Source organism: Acromyrmex echinatior, chromosome 13 (assembly GCF_024713525.1).
Source record: "Acromyrmex echinatior isolate Ae372 chromosome 13, ASM2471352v2, whole genome shotgun sequence".
Taxonomy (NCBI): domain Eukaryota; kingdom Metazoa; phylum Arthropoda; class Insecta; order Hymenoptera; family Formicidae; genus Acromyrmex; species Acromyrmex echinatior.
This window is the reverse complement of record NC_141864.1, coordinates 2394258-2422035: the sequence shown is the minus strand read 5'-3', so window position 1 is coordinate 2422035 and position 27778 is coordinate 2394258. Positions and strand designations below refer to the sequence as shown.

The following is a 27778-nucleotide window of genomic DNA, read 5'->3' as shown; positions in this document are numbered from 1 at the left end:
GTTCTCTATGAAATAAAAAATAACATTGATAACGCTAAACTGTAAGTTCTGTCGAAAACATTTATTGTGGAAAAATATATATTTATATATGTGTATATATGTATAATATTAATATATATATATGTATGTACAGCCATGCATATATGTTTATAAATATAGTTATATTTTAAATATTACTAATTGTTATTACGACGAACAATCCTTTTATATTGAGCAGCGACTGTCTAATCCTAAGAATACTGTGACTAAATGTACAAAATCTAATGTACGATTGTAAATTACATTTGATAAATTGCGTTGAAAGAGTACATTGTATATTAAAAACGCATTTTTCAACGCAACTTTGAAACACATAACTTCATCTTTATATAGCACATTTTCTTATTGAGTTAGTTGCACCATACATTATCTATTCTAAGTTAAAACTTATCTTTTAAGTAAAAAAGAATCATAAAAGAAATAGTTTGTCGACATTGAAATGACAAATAAATTATCATTACAAAATTCACTATATTTCATACAAATTGCTTTTTATTTATTATACTTCTTAAATTTATGTTATTAAGTTATTATATGCTATCATGAGCTCATAGTTTCATTTAAAAAATGTTACTGTTGCTATATTTTTTAAGGTACAATGTCTTAAAATTATTATATAGATCTATTTTTACACATGTGTGTACAATTAAAAAACAAAAATTTATAAAAATAGATAGTCCTTACTTTTTACACAATCATTTTGCATTGCTTAAAATAAATTCTAGATATGCGTTTCTATCAAATATAATTATTTATATGATACTCACTCTTATGTAATCAAAGATGATCAAACATATGTGCGCCATGAAAAATATATTACATTGTATTTGATTTTAACATTATGCTAAATTGGTAAAATTTAATCATGCGTACAACTTATTTTTGCAACTGTTATGAATATACAAAACGAAAATGGATGGTAATTATTTTAAAAATATTGTTAAAGATATATAACAAGGAGGAATATAATCACTTCTGTTTCTTTCTACCTATCAACACAATTGCAAATTGTATTTAAAGTTAAATTACAATTAACATTATCAAAATATGAAATTACCCGCAATATACGAATGGCTTAAGAGAAATACAATCATTTGCAAAATATAATACACATAATTATATGATTGCAAGAATTTGTGCAAAATCGTATTTAAAAATATTCCTATTTACATTTAAATTAAGATTATTTATCATTGTACAAATTGCGAGATATTCAAATGTAGAGTAGACTCTATAAATATGGCGAAGAAAATAAATTATTAATCTTAATTATTTTCGCGCCGATTAAGCTTAAAAACAGAAGAATCTGATACTAATATTTTGCTGCTGTCTTTCAACGACGTTTAACAATGTATTCAAAATTACGATATGATATACCTAACAGAAGGTTTTATTATAAATATATGTTAACCCACGTTATTGCTTGTCATTTGTGATGTCGGTCCATTTTGTTGGCAGGCTCGTAATCGAATCCGAGAGAAATCGTTTACGATTTTTTACGCACTGTGAAGGTGCTGTTCGTATTTCTATGTGACATACGGTATTCGGGCCTTCGTTATTATTATTGCCGTTTTGCTTTTTCGATGGTACCACAGCGTCGAGTGGCGTGCAGTATTTTCGTTTTAGAGAGTTACTTGCATCTTGCTTTATCGGCGCGACCGATGAGCGTGTTTTACGTGGTTGATAATCTGGCGTTGCTTGCATCTTCTCCAGAGCAGTTCGTAAAGGTAGCAAGCCGACAGCAAAGGGAATTTCAGTGTTGGACGGATATGAAAGCAGATCGATCTCGTCCCAATAATCCAATTTATCAGACATATCGCCCCACAAAGCGCGACTTATGCACTTGCACACATTGGATTTTACAGAATGATGAGTGGTGGGTTGGTCCACTGTCACCGATCTTTCCGTATTTTCGGTCTTAAATTTACTATTCGCTTTCGGCTTCGATTCTTCCTTTGATCTCAACTCTTCCCTTTCTTTGCTACCAGTAACTGTATACGTAGATTTATTACTTTTTTTTACTATCAATTTCGAGTTAGTTTTCTTATTGTTGGAACTTTTTTTGTTAGATTGTACTGCGCTCGCGATCACGCTATGATCTGGTACCTTTCGATCCTCCTTTCCCTTACGTTTCGTTCTCGCGCATGATTCCGTTCTGTTGGGTGAATTACCTTTCTTGAATGATTTTTCGGTTCCTAAAGAACTACCTAAAAATGCCAAGCCATTGCTCGTAGTCTCGTCGCTCTCCTGTTGACTCAGTCGCATGCTACGTCTTAGAATCGGTTTCGCGCAATCCGTGTCATTTATTGGAGAATTTAATCCCTCCTTAGCGGTGTCTCGTTCCGCATTTATTTCTCTGTATCCAATCACTGTATGTTGGTTACTTATAGTACCACCTACTATCGATTGTATACTTTCTGTACTTAAGCTTAAGATATATTCGGCGCTTTCCATATCTAGGGAGGTCAATAGATTAACTGGTACATCATTAGCGGACGGTTCATCTAATAAATCTATGGAATCTGTAGAGTGTGGCGGAGTTGGCACTAAATTGCATTGCGTATGTACAAGCTTATTACGAACATCGTCCATGGATCTACGTCGTTTGGGCGTATAAACTTTGACGCATTTCCCTACCGTGCTAGGAACATCTGTGCTACTCCCGGAACAGTGTTCCAAGTCATTCTCGACTTGTGGAAGGCAAGATTGCGACAGTGTAGAAATAGTTTCATCGCTTTCGTTTACGTCGCAAGAAAAATCACAGCATTGCTCATACAAGATAGGTTTTAAATCGAGATTATGACGGTACACATTGTCTCTATTGCTGTTTGTGCACATAGTTTGTACTTCATTTATCATACCTACGTGCGTAAGTACAGTATTAGTGGTAGTAGCATCGCTTTGTATACTTATATTTACATCAGACGAAAATGATGTGTCTACTACATCTTTCTTGCTCGCATCGATAGCGTCCGAGTCTTCGTACAAAGTATGTTCTAAATCGTGCTCGGTGGCTTCAACCATATCGTTCTCTAAAAACTGATTCTTATTTGTGCTTATATCGTTATTATTGCTATTTTCACAAACTGTATTCTCGTCCATGTTTAATTTATCACATCTAACACAGATGTAATCATCCTCTGTGAGCGAGTTGCTTGTAACTTTTAAACTACTATCTCCTTTCTCCTGCTTTAGGCAATTTTCAAAATTATTCAAAATTTTCTTGGAATCAACGATAGTATCGATTACAGATACCAATTCTTTAACCTGGAAAAAAAACAAATATATTAATTTTACATATTAAAATAATTGTAGGGCATGTTACTATGTTGATTAAAATAATTTTTGTATACCTTAAAAATTTGTGCCGCAGTATGCAAGGATGATAAATGCTGATGAGATATCGTAGTTTCTCCGCAATACATGAATTCGACCATGGCCTTCAAAATTTCAAAGTCCAAGTCTTTTAAAAGTATAATTGGCTCTTGTCCCAAATCTTGTTGTAGTATTTCCTATAATATGAAACAGAATAAAATATTACGAAAAATATTAAAAAGATAAAATAATTGAGAGTTGGAGAATAAAGAGAACGTCTAAGTAGATGCCCATACAGAATGTCTAATATTGTTGAAGATTCATTTTAATATTTGTTCAGTATGCATTTAAAATTTGTCTTTTTCAAATTGTCAGATATTAATTTGTGCAGTAATAATTCCTCAAGTTGCATAGAGATAGTAAAATCATGCAAGCAGAATATTTCCATATACCTTGTAGAGTAATGCATTTTTTAGAAAACAGAAACACCTGAGAGTGTACATACTTTACTATCCTTAGAGCATATAAATTAGTTATTTAATACCTTTCTAAGTTCTTCGAAAGTTGTGAAAAGTATGCCCCTCAAACTTGGTTTCTTCAAATGTTTGTTAAGAACTACTGAAATTCCGATATACAAGGCTTTCTTTAGTTTATATGAATTTTATATTATTCCTGCAAAATTGTTCTACCGTAAGTACACTATATTTCCCAATTTTGAAGTAATGTAATAAAATACCTTTTTCTTTTCTATTATTGTTTATATCAATAATAAAAAAAAGTCCAAAGTCTTTCTATAAATGTAGAATGATGTTTGGTAGACATTTTAGTGGAAAATCGGTTAGTAAAAAATTTATTTTGCTTTGAACTAACACAATATTCATAAATCCTAGTAAGTATAATATATTTGTAATGTATAATATATTTGTAATTATATAGGTATGTCATATACATCTAATTAAATAATCCTACATATATTACAATAAATCGTCTTTCTTTACTATATATATATTTGTACCTTTCTGTATTCTTTTAAAAATAACATACAAAAAATTTTGTTCATCACACTAATAGAATAAATACAATCACAAAAATATAATTCCAAATTACCATTACCTTGTTTCAATGAGAAAAACAGTTAAGTTCTTTTAATCAATAATTCTATACATAAATAATATAAAATAAAATCTTAAAAGAATATATCTTTAAAAATTCATTCAATAAAATTTTAATAATACTGCTTAGTCATCAGTCGATCTGGAAGGAAAAGAGATGCACATCCAAACATTAATCAACATCAGTACATTTAAATAAATTTAAAATAATTTTCTGTAATAAGTATAAATAATTCAATTAATGTTACTGTCTCGGTAAAAGTTTTCTTATCTCTATACTTTCTAATTATCTTTATAAAATTAAATGCAATTATATACAACAGAGAAAGTTCATATATATTATTTTTGTCAATATAATCTCTTATTGTTGTGCTATTTTATAAAATATTTGGAACAATTGAAAAAAATTATCTTATTTCTTGTATAAATTGATAATTATGTTTGATGGTGTGTTTAGAAAATGGCAAAACATGTGACCTTTTATTAGAGCACTTTAGTATTTTGTAAACACTTTTGCAATTATCAAATGTAAATCCCAAAATCTACAATTCAAATCTTGAATTTAACCAGTAAAATAATTGTTCCTTTAAATAAATTATTAATTGTTTAATATGTACAATATTTAAAATATTCGCACAAACACACGTTTGTATATAAAAAAGAAAACATTTATTACATTTTGATAAATGTAATTTATATAAAAATATATATGTTAGAAACAGGCACTAATTAAAATTTAAATGTACAAATAATTAAAACATGTAAAACATATAAATTCAATTTTTAGAACGTACATGATGATTAACAAATAACAATAGGATAAGGAATATGCATTTCAATATTTGTATATATACCTCAAAGTATATACTATTCGAAGCTAAAACCAGTTTGTGAACACGTAGCTTTTGTTCATCGCAGATCAATGTGACATCGACTAGAGCCTGACGTGCCAAAAGACCACTGAATCTTTCTGTAATATATCCCGCGTGGCCAGCCCACTGCAGGACACAATCCTTTGGTATCTCAACCATGATTACTACAAAAAAAAACAAGAGATCAATATTAAATATATAATAATATCAATATCAAATGTACAATAAAATAATATTCACTTTCATCGATGCAGATTAATTTTAATCTTGATTCAATTTACTCTTCATATTTTTCTAATTCTTAGAACTAGAAAAAAATGAAAAATAAGTTCAACAGAGATTAAAATTAATCTACATGGGCAATAAATCTCTTATAAATATCAGAATCATAAAGTTTTGCTCATCAGACAGAATTCTTTTGTTTTTAATATATATATAAATTTAAAATTTATGAAGCGCCATATTTAAGATAAAATATTGATACAAATTCACTAAAGTGCATGTATTCAATTAAATAAATCTTGGCACACAAAGCTGGAACCTATTATATAACATAGACAATGGGATAAATGACAAACTTGTTTCTTGATAAATGTGTAGATACAAAACAAAGCAAGACATGTGAAGGAAGAAAGTTACTGTTTTTCCACCAATTATTTTAGAGTTTAACGAAATTGGAAGATATCCGGGTGCATGCAAAACGAATAAATAAATGATCAAACAAAAAACTTTCTCTTTTCACATTTGTCTCTATCATATATCTGAATACATGCATAAGCTTTTTGAACAAATACATCCTCACGTGTGCGAAATCAAAAATTAAAACAATAATTTTTCTAATGATAACTACTTTAATAAGAACAAAAAATAATTTCAGTAAGACTTTCAAATTTCCGCAGCGAAGCTACACAAGAGAAATGATCCCGAATGATCTCTGTTGGACAGAGTGACAATGGAAAGACGTAGAAGGTATCTTCTCTTCCTGCATCATCAGGATTGGACATTGATCACAATTTCGATTCTCTAGCAGACTCGTGTACTCACCGGTACGGACGTGATCGTTGCCGAAGTGCGCATCTGTGATCGGGTAACAGCGGCGTCCTTGCCGCGGTCGGGCATAGATCGTACAGATGAGACGCGTTCGTCGTAACGTCGTTGATGCGGACGCATGCGATCGTAGGTCGCCGATCGCCGGCAGTGATGTCGCGCGTTAGCACGTGCCCTGTCGAGGCTCATGAAACGCCGGCGAGATCGTAGGTCAGCGAAACCGACGGCCTTACACGACATTGGCCTCGAGATTTGACTTGCACCCCCGACAATCGCGTCTGCCAAGAGCACAGTGGAGCCAGTAAAGCACAGTATAAATAAGAATGTATAGATGGGTAGTGGATAGTGGATATTAGAGTCCTATAGATATCGAATCCCTACCACCAAATCGGATCCCTACCATTACTCCTGCACCGCCATATTTGGATCGTTCCAGTGTCGTAAAAAATAAACATACTCCAACCTTGCTCCAACCTCTGACACTCTGTACTTCGTTGTGGTGCTATTGAACTCCCTGATTTACTAAAGGCAGACGCCAAAATTGAAAAAGAAGATAAATATTCTGTTAGCGATTGAGGTTATGTGTGTCAACTGTGTTAAGGGCTGCCGCACACAAAATTCTGTAAGTATGAGTAAGGTGTCAAGCATCAATTTTGATCACGTGACCTGTTTTGATGCTGAAAATGAGCGTCGTAGCGTCAAGTGAAAACCCAGCCTTATGGACTTACAAACTCTATTGTGATTGGTCAATTCACTTACTGCTTATGTTTTAAGGTAAATTTTCATGAGTTGTTCAAATCGGCTGTTTTAGCGACAAAAGGATCACGTGATCAAAATTGACGAATATCAAGCATCCATTTTGATCACATTTTTTGTCACTGAAACAGTCTGTTAGAGCAGTTCGTGAAAATTTAGCTTTACAGCTTAAATATTTTTGTGTGCTATGGCCCTTAGGACTGCCGCAGACAAAAATTTCTGTAAAGATCATTCATTGGGTCATCTAAAAAGTATCCGCGGTACTTTGTAGATATATGACCATCAACACACATCTAGTAACAAAAAACCGCGAATACTTTTTAGATGACTCAATATATTGGTCGTATCGTAGCGTTGAAAGCGCCGTAAACATCATGTGACTTTAAAATTAAAGCTAAATAAGCTCGGATTGGCTAAAGTGACAAGTTTGTGACTTGCCACGTCTACGATATGACCGATGTAGAATGACCTTAACAGTAACCTTAAGAGTAACATGAACTTAAGTCTTAACAGTAATCTTAATAGTAACATGAACTTAAGCTGATGAGCCAATCAGGATACTGCTTTAGATCTACGTTACAGTATAAGCCCATACAACATTGAAGCAATATTGTTACAATGTTGCAATATTGCAGATTGCAATATAACATTGCAGAGATATTATAGAAATGTAAATTAACAATATGTCTGCAAAATGTCAGTAATAAGCCTGTAATATTCCAAAAACATTGCAAACTGTAATTCTTTAATTGTTACAATAATAATATAAAAATATAATTTATAATATTTATGTAGTACAGTCTTTTAGTTTAACAGCCATTTTTATGATATAATAATTAATATAATAAATTTTTATATAAGTTTTATATTTATTTTAAATATAAAATAAAAAAATTGTATAATATCGAATTTGGATGCAATGCATCATTATCGGATAAGACGATAAGCAATTAAACTGCTGATTTATCGAAATATTAATTAACGATGATGTATTTATGTCTGATGTGAACGCAAGAATAAATCAGCGCCTGAATTTTATTGATAAATTTCATACAGTCATCTTTTAATCGATCGATTTCAGTTGACTCGGAGTGGCTTCGAATTAAAAAGAATCACTGCGATTAACTTAATCCATGCGACTATATTATTATGTTAATGTGGATAATATTTGTGATTTGTTCGGAGCAGACACATATATGCTTTATTCTTATGAATAAATCTATCCTTTAGAATTAATAATACATTTATTGGAATAATTTTTATGGTTTTATCATAAAAAATTACTGTTCACATCAATGCAATAACCTTAATATCACATAATAGATTTCGATTTAAAAAAGAATTGTTTATTATCTATGTACACTGTTCTGTTTATCTTACAGTTTCTCAGTTACTTATCACTTAGTTATTGTTAATATTGGGTCATCTAAAAAGTATCCGCGGTAACCGCGGATATACAATACAATACAATATTTCGAATGCGCCTAGGGACTGTCACCCAGTCGGACACTTTTGCGCATACGCTTAGAGGCTAAAACTCTGGTTCACGATAACCTCGCGACGACGCTTAGGGGAAAACTCTGAGTCATGAGGATAATACTTGCGAACACTAAGATCGGACTGATTGAAAATGATTTCAGCACTTTAAAATGTACGGACTCGCGTTCGATCGACAGAGTTACTATCTTTTCGCGTTCTCTCGAAAGACTGACTTCTCCAAATTTCGTGTGATTCGATCCTCCTCCTATTCATCTACGATTGGATTTCGACCAATCAGACGGCAGATCGATAACTCGCGACAAACGCGATAAAAGGATCATAGACGCCGCGATCCGCTTGATCTTCACTGTGGTAGTGTCACCGCGTTTGTCCACCGTGCTAGTCGCTGAGATAATTATTGTTAAATCACAGCGTCAAAGTCCGATCTCATGTCTACGAAACATATAAATTGTTGAAGCATATAAATTGTTTGCCATCGAAAATCCGATGATATATAACCATTATTTAAGATTCTAAATAATCTTTGAAATGTTCGATCCCTTTGGCGGGAAGAATCGCATGGTCGTTCACGACAATAATCTTGTACCACTCAACAATTGCTTTTGGAAAGCACATATCACTAGAAATGCTATTTGTAGAAAAATTAAAGTTAGTGAGATATATGTACAGAAAATAGTTTTCATTTTAGAGTGTTCGTAAAAAATTTATCCAAATGCATTACATTGCAATATTAATGGAACATTTCGTTGCAATATTAATTGATTAATAACAATTTTTCTACAAATCGCATTTCTAGTGATATGTGCCAAAAGCAATTTTTAATGATAAAATCATAAAATATTCCAATAAATATAGTATTAATTCTGAAAGATAAATTTATTCGTAAGGATAAAGCATGTATGTGTGTGCCCCGAACAAATTACAAATATTATCCACATTGATATAATAATACAATCGCTTAGTAAGCGTGTTAATTATGGATTAAGTTAATCGCAGTGATTCTTTTTAATTCGAAACCACTTTGAGTCAATTGAAATCGATTAAAAAATGATGGATCGATTAAAAAATGAAATTTATCAATAAAGTTCGGGCACTTGTTTATTCTTGCGTTCATATCAGGCATAAATACATCGATCATATAATTAATATTTTGATTAATAAATCATTTTCAGCAGTTTAATTGTTTATCATCTTATCCGATAATGATGTATTGATTGTATCCAAATTCCATATTATACAATCTTTTGATTTCATATTTAAAATAAATATAAAACTTAGCTAATGAAATAGCTGTCAAATAATAGATCAATAAATTTTTTATTTAAATATAAAATGAATTATATTAATTATATCATAAAAACGACTGTTAAACTAAAAAACTGTACATAAATATAAAAACTTACATTTTTATATTATTATTATTGTAATTAAAGAATTACAGTTTTGTAATGTTTGTGGAATATTACAAGCATATTACTGACATTTTGCAGGCATATTGTTAATTTACATTTCTATAATACCTCTGCAATGTTACATTGCAATCTGTAATATTGCAACATTGCAGCAATATTGCTTCAATCTTCTGTGCTGTATGGGAAGTGTTTCAATTTCTTTTGTCTCATACATATAAAAACACAATTACTAACTTTTAATAGCAACCAGATGTCGACGCTCGAAATATCAATCATTTCTGTCGCGATCAATCTTTACGCACTTATCTTAGACATGCTTCTACTCTTATAAAAATTTATGACAACTTACTATTTATACAATTCTATTGAGTTTTATTTACATTTTTACTAAACTTGAAACATATTGCAAAAGACATGTTCGATTATCATGTCCCCTCTCCCAAAAAAAGAATAAACAATTGAGGCTTTTTTATCAAGAGAGGGAAACATTGCGTTTCAATATCATTGATTTCGATAGCAGCCAGATGTTGGCACTCAATCGATTAATTATGAAAGTTGATATTTATTTAAAATAATTAATAAATGTTTCTCGAAAAATTACATTACGCCATATCTTAGCCGAAAAACGGTTAAAGCATATACTGACAAATATACCCTTTGAAACACTTTTCGTTTTATAATCATTGTTTTTTTGTATCATTTTTTGTTCATGATTATATTCCCTTTTTGTGATGTTTTTTGTTGTCTTGTACGTGACTGCAATCCTCAAAATCTGTGTATTTCTTACTGCCACTCTTCATGACATTATACCCACATCTTCCTTCGCACCCCGCATTCCTCTTGGAGCTCCCGAGTTAAAACTTCCTCTATTACATTACTGATGTCGACTACGAGTGCCATTGCACAAGTGCCAAAAGTAGTACATATGGAGAATTATAAGAAATGTTAATTTATATTTATGAATTATTATATATTTTATTATATATATATTTTATTATATATTTTGAAAGAGTATATTATAAAAAAGAGAGAAGAAACACAAGGCCGGAATTGTGCATCGATAAAACTCGACCATTGCATCTTTGATCATCAATAATCAGAACGCTGACGAGGAAGCGCTGATTTGAAGACGACTGAGGAGAGCAGAAGATATAATGCGATGATGTGAAGCGGAGAAGAGTCATTATCAAACGAAGAACGCGTCACGTCACTCTGTCCGTTTATCTGATTAAAATATTGTAAGTAACTAATTCAACTAAGTGTTTTACTGTAAAGAAACTATTTTATCAAAGAAAACTCATAAATTTTATAAAATGTTTTTATTGCTGAAACGCCTAACTCGGCTTCACTGGATGCCGTGCCAAGGAAATACAACAGGAGAAATATTGGAAAATACAAAAGGTCGGCTGAAACTGGCTATTAAGAGGTATTTTACTCTTGTGATGCGATGCCAGTGCTCAAATTAAAAAATTGTTTAAAAATATTTAAAGGCTGGAACTCTGAAATCGATAGAAATCTTCGGAATTATTGTAGAATTATTGGAAAATGCTAAAAAATCGGCTGGAACTATTAAGACTTTTAAGAACTATTAAGTACTTCTTAGAGTGCGGTCAGATTAAAAAATTGTTTAGAAATATTTAAAGGCTGTAATTGTCACCAAAACTTATCAGGAATTGTAGGACTTTTCGAGAATAAAAGAATTTCATAATATACATTTATTTTTGAGATGTCAATTCTTAGATTTTTAATTTATTTAAAAATATTTGGAGACTGGAACTATGTTGAAAATTTATCAGGAACTATAGAACTTTTCAAAAACTACCTATAAGATTCCATAATAAAAATCAATTCGAATCTCGAATCTTGAAGTGCCACTTTTTTTTTTTTAACTAAATCAACGAAATTATTTATTTATAAAACTTAGCAGGAATTGTAGACCTATTGCAGAACTGTTAATAAAATTTCCGATTTTTGAAAATAAGCTCACTTTATAGAGATTGCGAGGTCATCGATAGAAAATGATATAAATTTATAGAAAACGATACACATTGATAGAAATCTTATCGTTCTCAATCGTTCTCTCAACTTTTTTTACCAGGGCGATCTCACTCCCCGGTAAAAAATTGTTCATGCATGAATATGTACAAACAGAAAAACATGCATAATATTCATAATATTCATAAACCTAATCAGAAATGATAATCGGTTCGATATCGATTCCATTATCATTTCTGACTGGGAACATGTATAATTATATATGAAATATGTTCATACATTTTCATATCCTTTTTTCTTTTGTAAAATTACTTTTTAGTGTAATAGAAATAGCCGAGTTTCATACGGAAGTGGTTAACTTCACGTATAATTTTTTTAGTATTTTCAATTATAATTTCGATTACCAATTATCGGGAATAGACTATCAAACGTCAATAAACGACCACCAAACAAATGCTTATAGTTACGAATATTTACAGTTAAGTCTGCAAAATTGAGTTTTAGAAATGGAGGGCTTAACTTCATGCGCGTATGTAATTTTTTTGAAATTTCTCATTATAATTTTGATTACCAAACGTCGGGAATGAACTAGCAAACATCACCAAACGACCATCAAATGAATGATAATGATAATATTTTTATTTTTAATAGTGAGAGGCCAACTTCACACTACCTCGTAAGGGAGGAGGCAGAACGTATTGTCTCCATACACACCTTTCCTCAATTTTCATGCTCACATTGCAGTATTGCATGTGATAGATTTTCTAACATGAATAGTCAATGTATATATATATATATATATACATATAAAAAAATTTATATATATATATATAAATTTTTTTAATATTATATAATGAAAATATAATGAAACAAAATTTGTGAGTATATGCAGAAAACAACAAAATTAAAGGCTCACTTATTCCATCCTACAAAAGTAGGTAAATTTCAAGATACAATGACTTCGTAAAAAATCATCATATCATGATGTTTAAAAGAGCATTTTAAAATTTGAAATCTACTTTTCAGATCGGTACTCCAAAAACTCGATTTTACTGTATTTTGTGAAGTTACACAAACATAAATAAAGACGCATTGGATATTTTAAATTTTTTTACAAAATTTGTGAAGTTCCACGGCGTGAATTAAAAATTGTACACAAATGCCATTTATATCGTTTGAAAGAATAAATCTTTATCTTTAATTTGCTTTGTTGAAGCTTTGTGTGATATTTTTTCTCCGAATTATTTAACGTTGAAGCAAAAACGATCCTTTTTGCTTCGGCGTTAAATAACTCAATGAAAAAAAATCGTATAGAGGTCAATAAAAGACAAAGTAAAAATCATCGTATCGAGATATTTAAAAAAGCATTTTAAAGCTTAAAATTTACCTGTTGTTTCTCAGCAAAATTAAAGTCATTTAATTAACGTCATTTAATCAGCGTTAAAAAGGATTAAATTTAAACTTCACATATTTTCGCGAAAAATGATCACGAAATGATGGTACGAAAAAGCATTTTAAAACCTTAATAAATGTCCTTAATTATAAGTTAAGTTTGGCATTTTTTTTTTAAATTGATTTTTAATTATATATATATTAGGTGTTGGAATTAATTCGTAGCGTTTTACAAGTGATGGGAAGTACTTTCATTAATGTATTTTTTAATGCTCATGTGAAATAAATAACATTCTTTCATTAAAAACGCTACGAATTAATTCCAACACCTAATATATTACGCTATAATTTTTTTCACTGAGTAATTTGAAGTGGATTTTCTAGTCTTTTCTCTAAAAATTTCTAAAAATTTTGTCGCTATATTTTAGAAATTAAAAAAAGAGGAAATTTGTTATGGCTGTTACATCCAAACAATTGGAAATTTATTTTTTGGGATCACTCGGATAGATAATGAAGAAAAATAGAATGGATTTGGAAGGACGCTTGGACTTCGTCTCGCTATGCACAAAGGCGAATACCCAAGAGTCGAACGCACTTTTATCGCTCCAGAGTATGACTCAACGTTCTGAAGGGATGTTATAACATCTGTTTCTGATAAGCAGTGCAAACGTTAGTCTGAATTTTTAGTGAAGCAATTTAATTCTTATAATTAGGTCCGGATCATATGTGATCCTTGGAGGGGAAGGTTAATGCTTATAGGTTTTAAAGTTAAATTGAGAGAGAGAGAGAGAGAGAGAGAGAGAGAGAGAGAGGGAGAGGGAGAGGGAGAGGGGGGTTAAGTTGATTAGCATTTAAAATTAATTAGTTAATAATCTATTGTCGATATGTGAAAATTATATACAGTACAATAGTAAATTGTACCAATAAATTAATTGTATAGATGAGTGTTTAATCGTTTTTTTTTCTTATTTAAGAACTCAAAAAACGCATATGAAATTATATAATTGAGGAACGTGTTTCGAATAGTCATTAGTCTGAAATAATGTAGATTTAGAACAATAGCTACATGTTGATGATTTGATATATAAATAAAAACGCAATTATTTGCTAATTAAAAATTGGAATCCATTAAACATATGATTCAATAAAAGAGAGTAGTAATGCTATTATTAGTACTTAAAAGGAAAATCATTAAATTTAGTTTACAAATAAAAGAAAATATTGTTAATTTCTAAAGTGATGGTTAATTACTAAAAATTACAAATTATAAAAATTACTAAAATTAGTTAAAAGAGATGAAAGCATATAGGGAAAGTTCGGGCAAAGTGAATGCCTTGAGCAAATATTTTTTGTTTTCTTATCTATCTGAGATAATGCTGTGAGTCTCTACCTGTTGAAGGAATGACCGACCGATGCCATGAAAATTCGAAACAATACATGATTGTGCCCGTTTGATAGAAAAATAAAAAAAGTTGTATATTTTCTTGCGAGTTTCGCTAAGGTAGTTTAATTATTAGCAATAATTGTTTCTTAATCAGTGTGAATGATTTTTTTAATAAGAATTCTCTGTCTTTAAATGTGTATTCAAGATTAAAATTTTTCACTTGTTGCTTATTTTAATCTTTTCAAATTCACGCCAAATAGGTTTTTTTTAAGCAAAGTAAATAGGGGCAAAGAGAATGGTCCATCCTCTTTACCTGCTGGGATTGAAAATAGGGAAGAATACCGGGAAGATGGAGGGACAGACGATCTTTCGAGTGAACAAAAGGCACATAACTGTTTGCATCTTAGTTTTATTTTTTTTCCGTAACGCAGTATGATGCGTTCTGAAAAATACGCTGACTCATTGTCCGAAGACGATCCAGTCAGTACATCATGAGTTCATGAAGGCTGCACTACATATAGAGGATTGGCAGTTACTTTTGTGATGACTGCCGGCACTGATTTTTCTCAAATCTTAATATATCTGCTTTACCAGGACTTCTACATTTTTCTGTCACAAGAAAATTGAGTCATATGACAAAAGTGAAAGCATCATGATGTCGACTGGTTCAAATGATTTCGTGTAGTAGCGGAGGAAAGGGAAAAGAGACTGAAAAAAAATTCTTACGGAAAGGGGAAACGAGGCAGGTATCTGTTCCGTCGATTTTGAGAACATTACATAAATGCAGTACAAAATTGATAAAAATTTTTGAAGCTCTATGAGAAGAAAATAAATAATTTTTATTACTTGTTTTTTTTTTTTGTAAAGTTGACAATACTTGAATAAAAAATAAATGAAAACCAATATTCGCTGATATTTAATAATTAATATCTTGTTAATTATTGTGAAAATGGTGAAGGATTTTTCGACTCGTCAGTTTAGTTCGTTCTACTAGTACACGAAATATTTGTCGGTCATTCTGGGATATCCTGTATATGGATTTCTTTTATTTAATTTAAACATGGAAAAAAAAAATAAATAAATATATATATATATATATATATATATATATATATAAAGTATAGGATACGGAGATATTTTCATATGAATATCGTCTGACATAGATTGGGACTGTGGTTGATCTTTTTTTTCTCTCTTTTCTATGAGTAAGTTTTTTTATCAGTTTCCATTCCTAGGACTCCCCACCCCTAGGTTAGAGGCGAGGACACGTGCCTCATGGGCAGACTGTTACTTCTCAGTCTTAACTGGGGTTTACGTGTCTTAACATCCAATGCTGTGCATCTCGTCGGGATTTTTATAGATTAATTCAGAGGAAATGACGAGTGCGAAATTAATTTTGTTAGTCGACACTATTGTTCAGCGAAGACAACAAGATGGTAATGACGAACAAGATGAATGGAGGAATACGTAAGTGTAGTAAAATATAATTAATTCGAGATTTTTTTCTCACGATCGATTAGAGGAGGATTATTAGCGAAAGGAAACTCAAATTCTTTAGCCTCGAAAATCAGGTAATCCATTCATTTTATATACATATCAATTTTATATATATTATATATATTTTACATATTTTATATATATAATTTTATTTTATATATATATATATATATATCAATAAAAATAAAAAATAATAAAAATTTAGATGAGACTCATATATGAGAGTCATACGCTGTTGTAGATGCGAAGAAATAAAAGAAGTAGATAATCCTCAGTAATACAATATTCTATATAATATACTATATTGTATACTATATATTGTATATATATATATAATATATATATATAATATGTATATATATATAAAATATGTATATATATATATATATATATATATATACATATTTTATATATATACAGGGTCTTGCCCCATGCGACTTTTTCCTTTGGGGCTACCTGAAAGCGAAAGTTTTCAACATCACCCCCGAACCATTGACGAATTGAAAGCAGCAATACGTCAAGAAATTACAGGAATATCGCCTCAAATTATTGCTCGAGTGATGGAAACTTTTAGAAATCAGCTTCGAATGTGTATCGAAAAAAATGGTCGCCACTTGCACTTGTAATTTTCAAAACTCAATAAAAACAAATGGCATAGCATAAATTTTCAGTTAATAAAAATAAAATCTAAATAGCATTTACAATGGCGTTTTTATTAAAGATTAAAATGTGGGAGATCATTTTGCCGGATCCTGTATATATAGTATATAGTATAGTATATTATATAGTATATTGTATTGTATATATAGGATGTCCGGCAAGACTCTAACTATAATTCACAGATAGATGACACTAAATTGAGTTGAGTCTAAAAGTCTTCTACATCATTTTGCAATTTTTGCAATAATTGATAAGTTAATTACTAAAAATCATTGAATATTGGTCTTCAATAATTTTTTACTCAAATACTATTAACTTTACAAAAAAACAACAAGAGACAAAAATTATTTTTTCTTCTTATAAAGTTCTATGAACTTTTTTAGAATTTTTTTAGAAATTGTTTTTTCAGAAATTGTTTAATATCATATTTTTTTATGTTGGTAAAAATAAGAAAATGCAGTACTTAAAAGTTGATAAAAAATTCTGAAAAATTCTTAATAGTTCTATAAGAAGAAAATTCTATAAGAAGTTTTGTAAGAAGAAAATTTATTAATGATTTTTGTCTTTTACACTTTTTCTTATTTACTTGTAAAGTTGATAGTATTTGAATAAAAAATTATTGAAGAACAATATTCGACAATTTTTAGTAGTTATTATCTTGTTAACTATTGTGAAAATTATAAAATACTACAAAATTTTTTTATTCAGTTTAGTCCCATCTATCTTCCTGTGAATTATTGCTAGAGTCTCGCCGGAGTCTACACCAAGTATATTTATTTATATATTCTTGAAAAGAAAATAAAGCATGTAATTAATTGATTGAAAAGATCCCTCACAAACCTTATTTGAAGGAAATTGAATTTCGGAAAATCGAATTGCTTGAAAATTTAATATGTTGTAGATCTTGTCGTTCTGATAAAAAGTCTCCACAGGCACGATTCCCTGTAATGAACCGTTTGACCATCATGAGGCGTCATTTTTCGAAATGGATTAATATTATAATTTTATATTTTAAACGTGTACGATGCATTTCTACGTCATTATTTGCATTCTTACGTCAAATTCTTTCTATGTATATTTTTAAGTAAAAAGTTATAAGGATAATATTCACCTGATTGTTTCTCACAAATCGGGATGCTTGATTATTGTAAATTTTGTATAACATACAATAGAAAAATGAATTTTTGTTATTAAAAAAATATAATTTTTTTACAAGAAAGAAATATTTAATTGATAAGAATTAATAGTATGAGTAGTTATGAAAACAACTATTGTGAAAAGTAGCTCTAAAAAGAATTATTTGTAAAAGTAGTTGTGAAAACAATTGATTTAAAGAATAGTTTTGAAAGAAATTATATAATAGGTCGCAGGAGTTCAAGCACGATCACGGGCACAAAAATTCGCTGTACAAACCGGATGCTCATTGAAATGAGATAGCAATATTTCGACTAGCGCACGGTTTACTCAGTGTAAACAAAGCGCGCAGTGGTTCTTCGTGCGCGCCCCATAATCGTGTCAAAAATTTCCGCGCCCTAGACGTGAAGCAACACAGCGTTGACTTAAATCTCAAAAATCAAGTTATCGACTTCAATATCTTTATAGCTTTTTTGTGAGAATTAAGTCAATATTATTACTTAAAACTATACACAGAAAGAATAAATAATAACGTAGAAATGCACCACATTCGTTGAAAATAAAATATTGTAGTATTAGCCCATTTTAAAAAATGACGCCTCATAGAGGTCAAACGGTTCAGGAAGTCGTGCCCGTGGAGACTTTATTAGAACGACAAGATTTACAATACATCAAATTTTCAGGCAATTCGATTGCGAAATTAAATTTTTCATAAGATTTGTGCGGAATCCTTTAGTAGAAAAGGAAATGTAATCTTAACATAGGCAATTATGTAGAGGTTATTCGTATTTTACTTAATTAGAATTATGGAAAGATGGGATAATATACATGAGCGAAATTATAGACTAATATGGAACCCTTGCGAGGTGTCAAATTCTGATTTTAATGAAACTTTCTGTATTTATAGCTTACATAAATAGATGAATTTAGAAAATAATAGTTGATCAAAAAAAACGATTTGAAAGGATGAAATCACTCTTTATGTAATGGTTTTCAGCTTTTTCTATTGTATCTCGAAAACCATTCGAGATATCTAAAAATATTTTATACAAAAATTTTACAACAAAATTAGTTGTATTCACTAGCATTCATAATATTTTTTAAAAATAATTATTTTTCAAAATTAAAAAAAACTTTAAAATAAATATTCTAAAAAGTATCATTGACATAAATAAATAGAAGCAATTTTATTGTAAAACTTTTGTATAAAACATTTTTTTATTATCTTATCTTATCTTATCTTATCTGATTATATATTATATCTTGTATATTTTGAATAATTTTTGAGATATAGCGGAGAAAGCTAAACATCACTTTACACATGAGGACTGATTTTACTCATCAAACCGTTTGTTGGCAACGACTTTCAGAACTTTTCTAAAAAATAATTATTTTTTACAATATTGTTGATGATAGATAAAGGTAATTGTAAAACTAATTGTAAATAGATTTCTATTATAAGAGAATGATAAAATGCCACGATTTTCATATTATCTATCATGACGTAGATAGCATGGAAAAGATCTATTAGGGGAAATCACTATAAAAAGAGCAAAGAAAGCGCTTTTTTTATAGTGGTTTTCCCAGTAGACCTATTCCACTCTCATTTTTTTATGCGAATTATTCCTCTCACTCTTGAATAGTTTGAGAAACGTCATTTAAAAAATATGTTTCTATTATTATTATTAAAAAGACATATCTATTATTATTATTATTATATAAATATTTACTTCTTTGTAACTTTTATATGACAAAATATCTTTTATGTTATAATGTTATAAAATGATGAAATTTTTTATTTTAAATCTGTAAATTTTGACATTTCGACGATATCAAAATAACTGTTTATTATATTAATTAAATTTATAATGTCAGATTATATCCAATTTGAATTATTTTTCTCAAAAATCATTTCTATAGGTAGCCACTGCTGCTCGATATGTCGTTAACTTAACTAAAACAATAAAGTTACATAATTTATTAGGTGTTGGAATTAATTCGTAGCGTTTTTTAATGAAAGAATGTTATTTATTTCACATGAGCATTAAAAAATACATTAATGAAAGTACTTCCCATCACTTGTAAAACGCTACGAATTAATTCCAACACCTAATAACTCAAGAAATTAAATTTGATTCAAATTCAGTTTACTATTTATGTACGTACGTTAATACGAACGTTGTCTAAGATTAAAATTAACTCCAAAAGTTGATTAATTTACATTTGATATATGGAAGTTAAAAATATCAAAATATTATTTAACTTAATAGTTGCTGTTGCTCCTTTGATATCTAATTAATCAATGATATTTATCAATAGTGAGCATGCCATATATGTTCAATAATCAATAATATAAGAACATCTTTTATTATAAACAACAATAAATTAATTTTTTGTAAGTTTTAAAACTAATTGTAAATTTCGTTATTAATACTAACATGATTATGTTTGCAATTATAATATTCATTAAAAAAATGCTGCAAAAATATTTGTGACACCAGGAACATCGTATTATAGCAGATGCATCACATATGGAGTAGCGTAGAATTTCTTCAACATTCTTTCCAGAGAACCATAAATCTATTGGAGTTTCGAAATGGACGGTCATTCTTCGATATGTCCACTCTTGAACCAGGCATATTTAAAAATTTTAAAATAGTGAAGATAGCTGTATATGCGTCAAAGATTGTAATTTAATGATATTATTTCTCAAATGTAAATTAGTATCATGATTTAATAATATATCGCTGAATGTTCTCACAAAATTTGTCCATAGTGGTTATGTTTATATCGTGCATTTATGTCGCCTATACAATAGGTATCCTTGTTTATCCTGTAGGTTTATCTGCACTAGTGAAATGAGAGCCAGCAACACATACACAAAAGATAAGTCACATACGTGTGCGCCTGGCAATTCGGCTATCTTCGGCTCGCAATATAAGAGCATCGACACAATATCCGATTTGAATCATTCCCTTTTTGCCTCGTGATATACTGAGCGTTTCCATTTTATTTTATCGCGTTGAGTACTACACACACATATAATGTATACATTTATACACATATTACATAAATAAATATTATATATTATATATGTATAATATTTATACAATACTATATATATATATATAATGTATTGTATATGTATATAAAAATATGAAACGAACGAACGTTAACAACTCCAGTATCCAGGAATTTATTGACAATATATTGATTAAACGATGGGGATATATATATATATTATATATAGTATAGCTAATATTTGTGCAATATTATGTCAAAAATTGTGTTACTAGGGAAGAAGAAGGAATGAAAAAAGGAGGAAGAAATGTCACAAGTAAACATATTAATTAACATATTCTTATATAACATAAAACATACTCTCTAATATAAATATTTATTTTTAACAAGCATCATTTTTCTTACAGATACATGATATCTCTTAAAGACATTATCACTAGATGAAGTGGGACCGATATCATCTTCATCTGTCGCGTCTGACATAACTTGTTTAATAGGAAACTTAGAAAATAATACATTCGATGACGTACGAGATAAATGTTCTGCATTAATTTTCATTTAACGCTTTCTCGTCTTGTCTGTAAGACAGACCTAACGCAAATAGCATTTGTAAAAGTCGATGAATGTTTATTTCGTGTTTTTACATCTGGTAAAAATGAAAAAATTCTTTCCAAATCAGCATTTGAATTTAGAAATGATCTGATTTTATTCAAAAACCAGATAAAGTTGAAATACTTGACCGATTAGACGTTAGTTTGACATTGTAAAATCCGCTTCCACATTTCATCAAAATTTAATTTTGACAAATTCTTTTCTTCTATATTATTATAGTAAAATCTAAATGCAATGTAAACCATTCTTTTTCTAAATTTTCTTCGTCAAAGCCGCCAATGGTTTTGACGATAAAAGAAACATCATTAAACGATATCTATCGATATCGAATAAAGCTGCATCTGGAAGAAACACTTTCAATTTATACAAAAACTAGTCTGTAATTGTTAATCTTTTGCGAGTTTTCGCGGTAGTATAAAATTGTAAATAATTTTGAATATTTGTAACTGCATTTATACTTCTTTCAGTCATAAGTGCAAATTACTAAAATGAATTTAAAATGTATTTTATGAATAATAGATATGTTTTTATGTCTGTGTTTTTCATTACAGATAACAGAGATTCATCTGATTAATGATTTTAATTTAACAGCATATCATGCAAAAAGTAAAATAATAGTATCTCAAGATTTAAAAATTCTTTCTCTCTATACAAATGAAAATTAATGCAGAACATTTATTTCATATATCATCGAATGTATTATTTTCTAAGTTTTCTATTAAACAAGTTATGTCAGACGCGACAGATGATATCGATCTCGCTTCATCTAGTGATAATGTCTTTAAGAAACATCATGTACCTATAAGAAAAATGATGCTTGTTAAAAACAAATACTTATATTAGAGAGTATGTTTTATGTTATATAGGAATATATTAATTAATATGTTTACTTGTGCTATTTCTTCCTCCTTTTTTCATTCCTTCTTCTTTTCTACTTCCCTAGTAACACAATTTTTGGCATAATATTGCACAAATATTAGCCCACTATATATATATCCCCAACGTTTAATCAATATATTGTCAATAAATTCCTGGATACTGGAGTTGTTAACGTTCGTTTGTTTCATATTTTCAGTTTATGGGATTTATGTGATTCTCATTTATGTGTTAAACTTTGATTTTGTTTTAGAATTCCTTGTTTACTTTATTATGTGACCATAGTCCACCAACCTACCTTAGGACTTTGCCTCTAAGATAAGAATAGAAGTGAGACTAGATTCTATTTAGACTCATTTTCGAACCTTATAATGTGACCATAGTCCACCAACCTACCTTAGGACTTTGCCTCTAAGAATAGAAGTGAGACTTTAGAATAAGATTAGACTCTATTGGAACCTTATAAAAGAAAACCCTCAGACTGCAGAGGCAGTCTTCGATATATTGCGAGAGTAGTTACGTCTCTAAAAATTTTCCAAGTGACAAAAAAAGAAAAGAGAATACAATAAAGATAATTTTTTATTTTGAAATTGTTATCACAAATCTTACAATTATAGATACAATTAGTTGCCGTGAATGGGATATGACAACATAATATTTCAAATTTATATTTGTTTCATATTCATAGAAGATTTATACCATTTGTATTAAGAAACAATTATTTCTATTACTTTAAATATTTTTTAAATTAGGTAGCTATTATAAATGTCACTTACAAAAAAAAAATAAGTTTTTGTAATAAATTGTGCGTGCGTGCGTGCATGTGTGTGTGTGTGTGTGTGTGTGTGTGTGTGTGTGTGTGTGTGTGTGTGTGTGTAAATAATATTTATATACATATGCAATACGTTATATATAATATTATATAAATATTATACATGTATAATATATAATACTTATTTATGTAATATGTGTATAAATGTATACATTATATGTACATGTAGCACTCAACGCGTAGTAAAATGAAACGGAGACGCTCAGTATAGCACGAGGCAAAAGAGGAATAATTCAAATCGGATATTGTGTCGATGCTCTTATATTGAGAGCCGAACTGTCGGGCGCACATGTATATGGCTCGTCTTTTGTGTACATGTTGCAGCCTGGCTTTCCTTTCTAGGATCACTGGTTCAGATAAACTTACACGATAAACAAGGACACCTATTGTATAGGTCGCGACCTAAATGCACAAACGGGGCCACTATGGACAAATTTTGTGAGAACATTTAGCGATCGGATTATGTTATTAAATCATGATATTAATTTATATTTGAGAAATAATAAAATCATTAAATTACAATCTTTGACGCATATACAGCTATCTCCATTATTTTAAAATTTTTAAATATGTTTGAGAATAGGTTCAAGAGTGGACATATCGAAGAATGACCGTTCATTTCGAAACTCCAGAGATACCGAACCATAGATTTATGGTTCTTTGAAAAGGATATTGAAGAAATTCCACGCTGCTCCATATGTGGTGCATCTGCTATAATACGATGTTCCTGGTGTCAGAAATATTTTTGCAACATTTTTTAAATGAATATTATAATTTCAAACATTTTGTCATATAATAATCATGTTAGTATTAATAACGAAATTTACAATTAGTTTTAAAACTTACGACAAATACATTCATTGCTGTTTATAATAAAAAATGTACTTATACATTATACTTATACGTACATTACTGAAAATATATGACATGGTAACTCACTATTGTTAAATATCAATGGAGCAGTGGCAACCCTATCTCTTGAGTTAAATAATATTTTGATATTTTTGACTTGTATGTGTCAAAATGTAAATCAATTCATTTTTGGAATTAATTTTAACCTAGACAACGTTCATATTAACGTATGTACGTAAATAATAAATTGAATTTGAGTCAAATTTAATTTCTTGAGTTAAATTATGGTACTGTAAGATTTGTGATAACAATTTCAAAAATAAAAAAATTATTTTTATTGTATTCCCTTTCTTTTTATATAATTGTCACTTGGAAAAAATTTTAGAGACGTAACTGCTCTCGCAATATATCGAAGACTGCCCCTACAGTCTGAGGGTTTTCTTTTATAAGACTCGAAAATGAGTCTAAATTCCAATAGAATCTAATCTTATCCTAAAGTCTTACTTCTATTCTTATCTTAGAGGCAAATTCCTAAGGTAGGTTGATGGACGATGGTCACACCTTCCCCCTTATAAAGAAATTTGGAGTGTAATCAAATTTTATAGTTAATCAAACGTTTTAATACGTCTGATTTTAACTCGAGATTTGGGGGTTGAGCAGAGTAAGCGGTATAATGGGCGTGTTGCGTTGGAGCGTGATTTCCAAAGCTACATTGGTTGTAACAATTTCCGAATAGTTGCTTGAGTAAATTAATTATATTTGAAAATAGTCCAATCTTATAGAGGAACATGAAAAGGATAGAGCCAAGGGCTATGTATCCGGTCAAATGGAGATAATGCATGAATGTTTCCTTCCAAGTGATAGTTCTTTTATGCTGTGATATTCGGTCTGCTAAATTATCTAATTCGTCTATTGTTTTGCCTAAGGTTTGTAGATGCTTTGGATTAATATGAGTTTCTCTTATTAAGTCCATTGGTATGTCAGTCAGTTGATGTTTCTCTAACGTTTTATTGATTGATATTTTATCTATTAAATGAATTGTGTTGTGAATTTCAATTTCGTCTTTAAATAAGTTTTCGGGTTTCAAAGTTGCAGTTTCGGAAATTGCTGTACAATCTGGTTCTAAGTGAAGTATAAAATTTTGGTATACTCGTACATTTCGAGGTGTTTTATCGGAACAGAGTATATGCAAAGCTTCTTCTCTAGGTGCAATTCCTATCCAATCTTGATTCGTATGGAGTTGGATCCATAATGTATTTTGAATTCGCATATACTTTGTTGTACATTTTTCTGTATCGCGTTTTGTAATTATTTCAGTAAGACAGTTATCTTTTATACCCATTTTATAATCGGGATATGTCCGCTTTAATAGTTGATATTTTCCGAGTTTCTTTGCGGAGCTTAATTCTAATTCGCTAATAGGAATAAACGTAGTTCTAAATGGATCTAATAGGATAAATTTTTGAGTGTCTACTATGGATTGTTTTAACCATCCGTGCCTAGGAAGGGATATTACTTTAGTTAGTTCTAAGAATTTGTCTTCTATTAACGGAATTATCAATTGAATCAGCAATCGTTTTTCTGTTAATGCTATCGATATTTCGCTTATATCTATAAGAGTAGTGTATTGCGTCTCCTCTAAGGGTACGGGAAAATTATCTACATGTTTATGTTGCCTCAAAGCGTTGAATAAATCCCTGGGTGATAAAACGTATGGCTTGATAGTTCCGTGTCTTCCGTTAGTAATAAGTTCTTCTGCTTTTCTAATTTCATCAATTAATTTTCTTAATTCGTCGTCTAAATCTAATAAGGATTCATCTATCCAAATATTTGCTTCAATAATCTGAGACAAGTTTCTGAGGCGGTTAAACTGATCGTTTATGCGACTTATCGCGTTTGAAGTTACATCGACAATTTTTTCGTTAGTATGTAAAGTTTTAAGTATGATACTAGTTTGATTTTTAACGTACTGGATAACATTTTTCTGATCGGTATATAATTTATCTAATTCGCTGTTATAATAGTTCGCATCGGAATCGGACAGAGTTCCAAATAGAGTTTTACTTACTTCACCTATGAAGTCAAATAAACCGCGTTTAGTTCTTGTTTTTGTTCTGAGTTCTGCTAGATACAATACATTTTCTAAATCATTCGCTATTTCTTCGAATCGATTTATTCGCTTTATAATTCGTTTTCTGGAAGAACAAATCCAGTTTTGATTATCAAGTTTTCGAAAACGTGTCTTTAATAATTCCTTATATGTATTCTTAAGTATATGGTAATTATCTTCTAAATCGTTTAGGTTATATCCTACAACTATCTTCCACTGCTCGTGATATAATTTTATCTTGCTTAGAGTTTCGAGGTAAATTACTTCATCGTTGTCTAGTTGAGTAATTGAATATTTTCCTGCGCTGTTAATAGGATGACCCTGAAGTATCAAAAGAAGAAGTATCGGGACAATCCATTTCAGATAATCCATCGCCTGGAATAAATGATTTTATATCACTTCGATGGTATTGTTTAATTTCACCGTTTTCTCTAACGTGGTTAGTTATGTGTTTATCGTGTCGGACAACAGGGAAAGGACCTTTCCACCGTGCCTCAAACGATTTGGCGTTGAAGTTTCTTACAAGCACCAAGTCATTATTTTCTATCGGCGTATAAGTTTTGATAGGAAGGTTGGAATTTTGATAGTCGCGTATGCTCCTGCGCGCTTCTTCCAACTTATTTTCATGTTGAATATGCAAGTTTTCGATTTGATTTTGGAGAGTTAATCGCTCATCTTCTTCACTGAAGATGTGATTAGGCTCTCTTCCGAATTGTAATTCGTAAGGTGTATAATCTGTGTTTTTATTAATTGTGCAATTATAAGTGAGCATAGCCTGGGACAGAATACTATCCCATTGCTCTTGTTCTTTAATATAATGCCTTATATATTCGGCAAGTATTAAATGCGATCTCTCGTTCTTCCCATTAGACTGCGGGTGATATACCGAGGTAAGTACGTGTTTAATGTTAAGCCTATCGCAAAGCGTTTTAAATTCATTAGATGTGAATTCAAGGGCGTTATCGGATAGTATCTCCTTAGGTTTATCGAAGTATCTCAACTAGGAGCACCACAGTGCCTTATAATTGCTGCAGTCGATTTATCTATAAGCGGTTCTACTAGGATATATCGAGTAAGGTAATCTTGAGTGACAAGGATATATCGGTTTCCTTTATTTGTAACTTCGAAAGGCCCCATGATATCAATGGATATCTTTTCGTTGGGCATTTGAGGAATGTCGGGAGAGACGTAGAGATAAGGTTTCTGTGCACCAGGTTTATTGTACTGGCATTTTTCACATTTATCAATGAATTCTTTAACATCGATAGTTATGTTAGGCCAATTATACTTTCGTCTGATTTTTTGAAGTGTTTTTTCGACGGAGTAATGCCCGCCTAATATACCAGAATGAGCGTCTGAT

General features: G+C 30.1%; 2 protein-coding genes and 2 long non-coding RNA genes across 5 annotated transcripts; 2 read left to right on the top strand and 2 right to left on the bottom strand.

Moving 5' to 3' along the window:
• Window positions 1-46: 46 nt before the first annotated feature.
• Window positions 47-6516, bottom strand: LOC105153696 (uncharacterized). Its single transcript, XM_011068701.2, is given in 5 exon segments — window positions 47-1487; window positions 1489-3306; window positions 3393-3551; window positions 5321-5502; window positions 6383-6516. Coding segments are annotated over 4 exon segments (2196 nt in total). The 5' UTR covers window positions 5498-5502; window positions 6383-6516; the 3' UTR covers window positions 47-1445.
• Window positions 6517-6839: 323 nt separating this feature from the next.
• LOC147907516 (uncharacterized) lies at window positions 6840-11761 on the top strand. Of its 2 annotated transcripts, none has more exons than XR_015547073.1 (2): window positions 6840-7007; window positions 11081-11761. It is a non-coding gene; the product is annotated as an uncharacterized LOC147907516 (long non-coding RNA). The 2 variants fall into 2 exon arrangements; XR_015547072.1 differs by having other exon boundaries at window positions 11064-11761.
• A 10866-nt stretch (window positions 11762-22627) lies between these two features.
• LOC105153698 (uncharacterized) lies at window positions 22628-24391 on the top strand. The gene is made up of 3 exons (XR_847118.2): window positions 22628-23376; window positions 23626-23894; window positions 24040-24391. It is a non-coding gene; the product is annotated as an uncharacterized LOC105153698 (long non-coding RNA).
• Window positions 24392-24873: 482 nt separating this feature from the next.
• LOC147907515 (uncharacterized) lies at window positions 24874-26791 on the bottom strand. The gene has a single exon (XM_087412340.1). It carries the CDS (start codon window positions 26788-26790, stop codon window positions 24901-24903), a length of 1890 nt encoding a protein of 629 aa, XP_087268466.1. The 5' UTR covers window position 26791; the 3' UTR covers window positions 24874-24900.
• Between the last annotated feature and the right edge of the window lie 987 nt (window positions 26792-27778).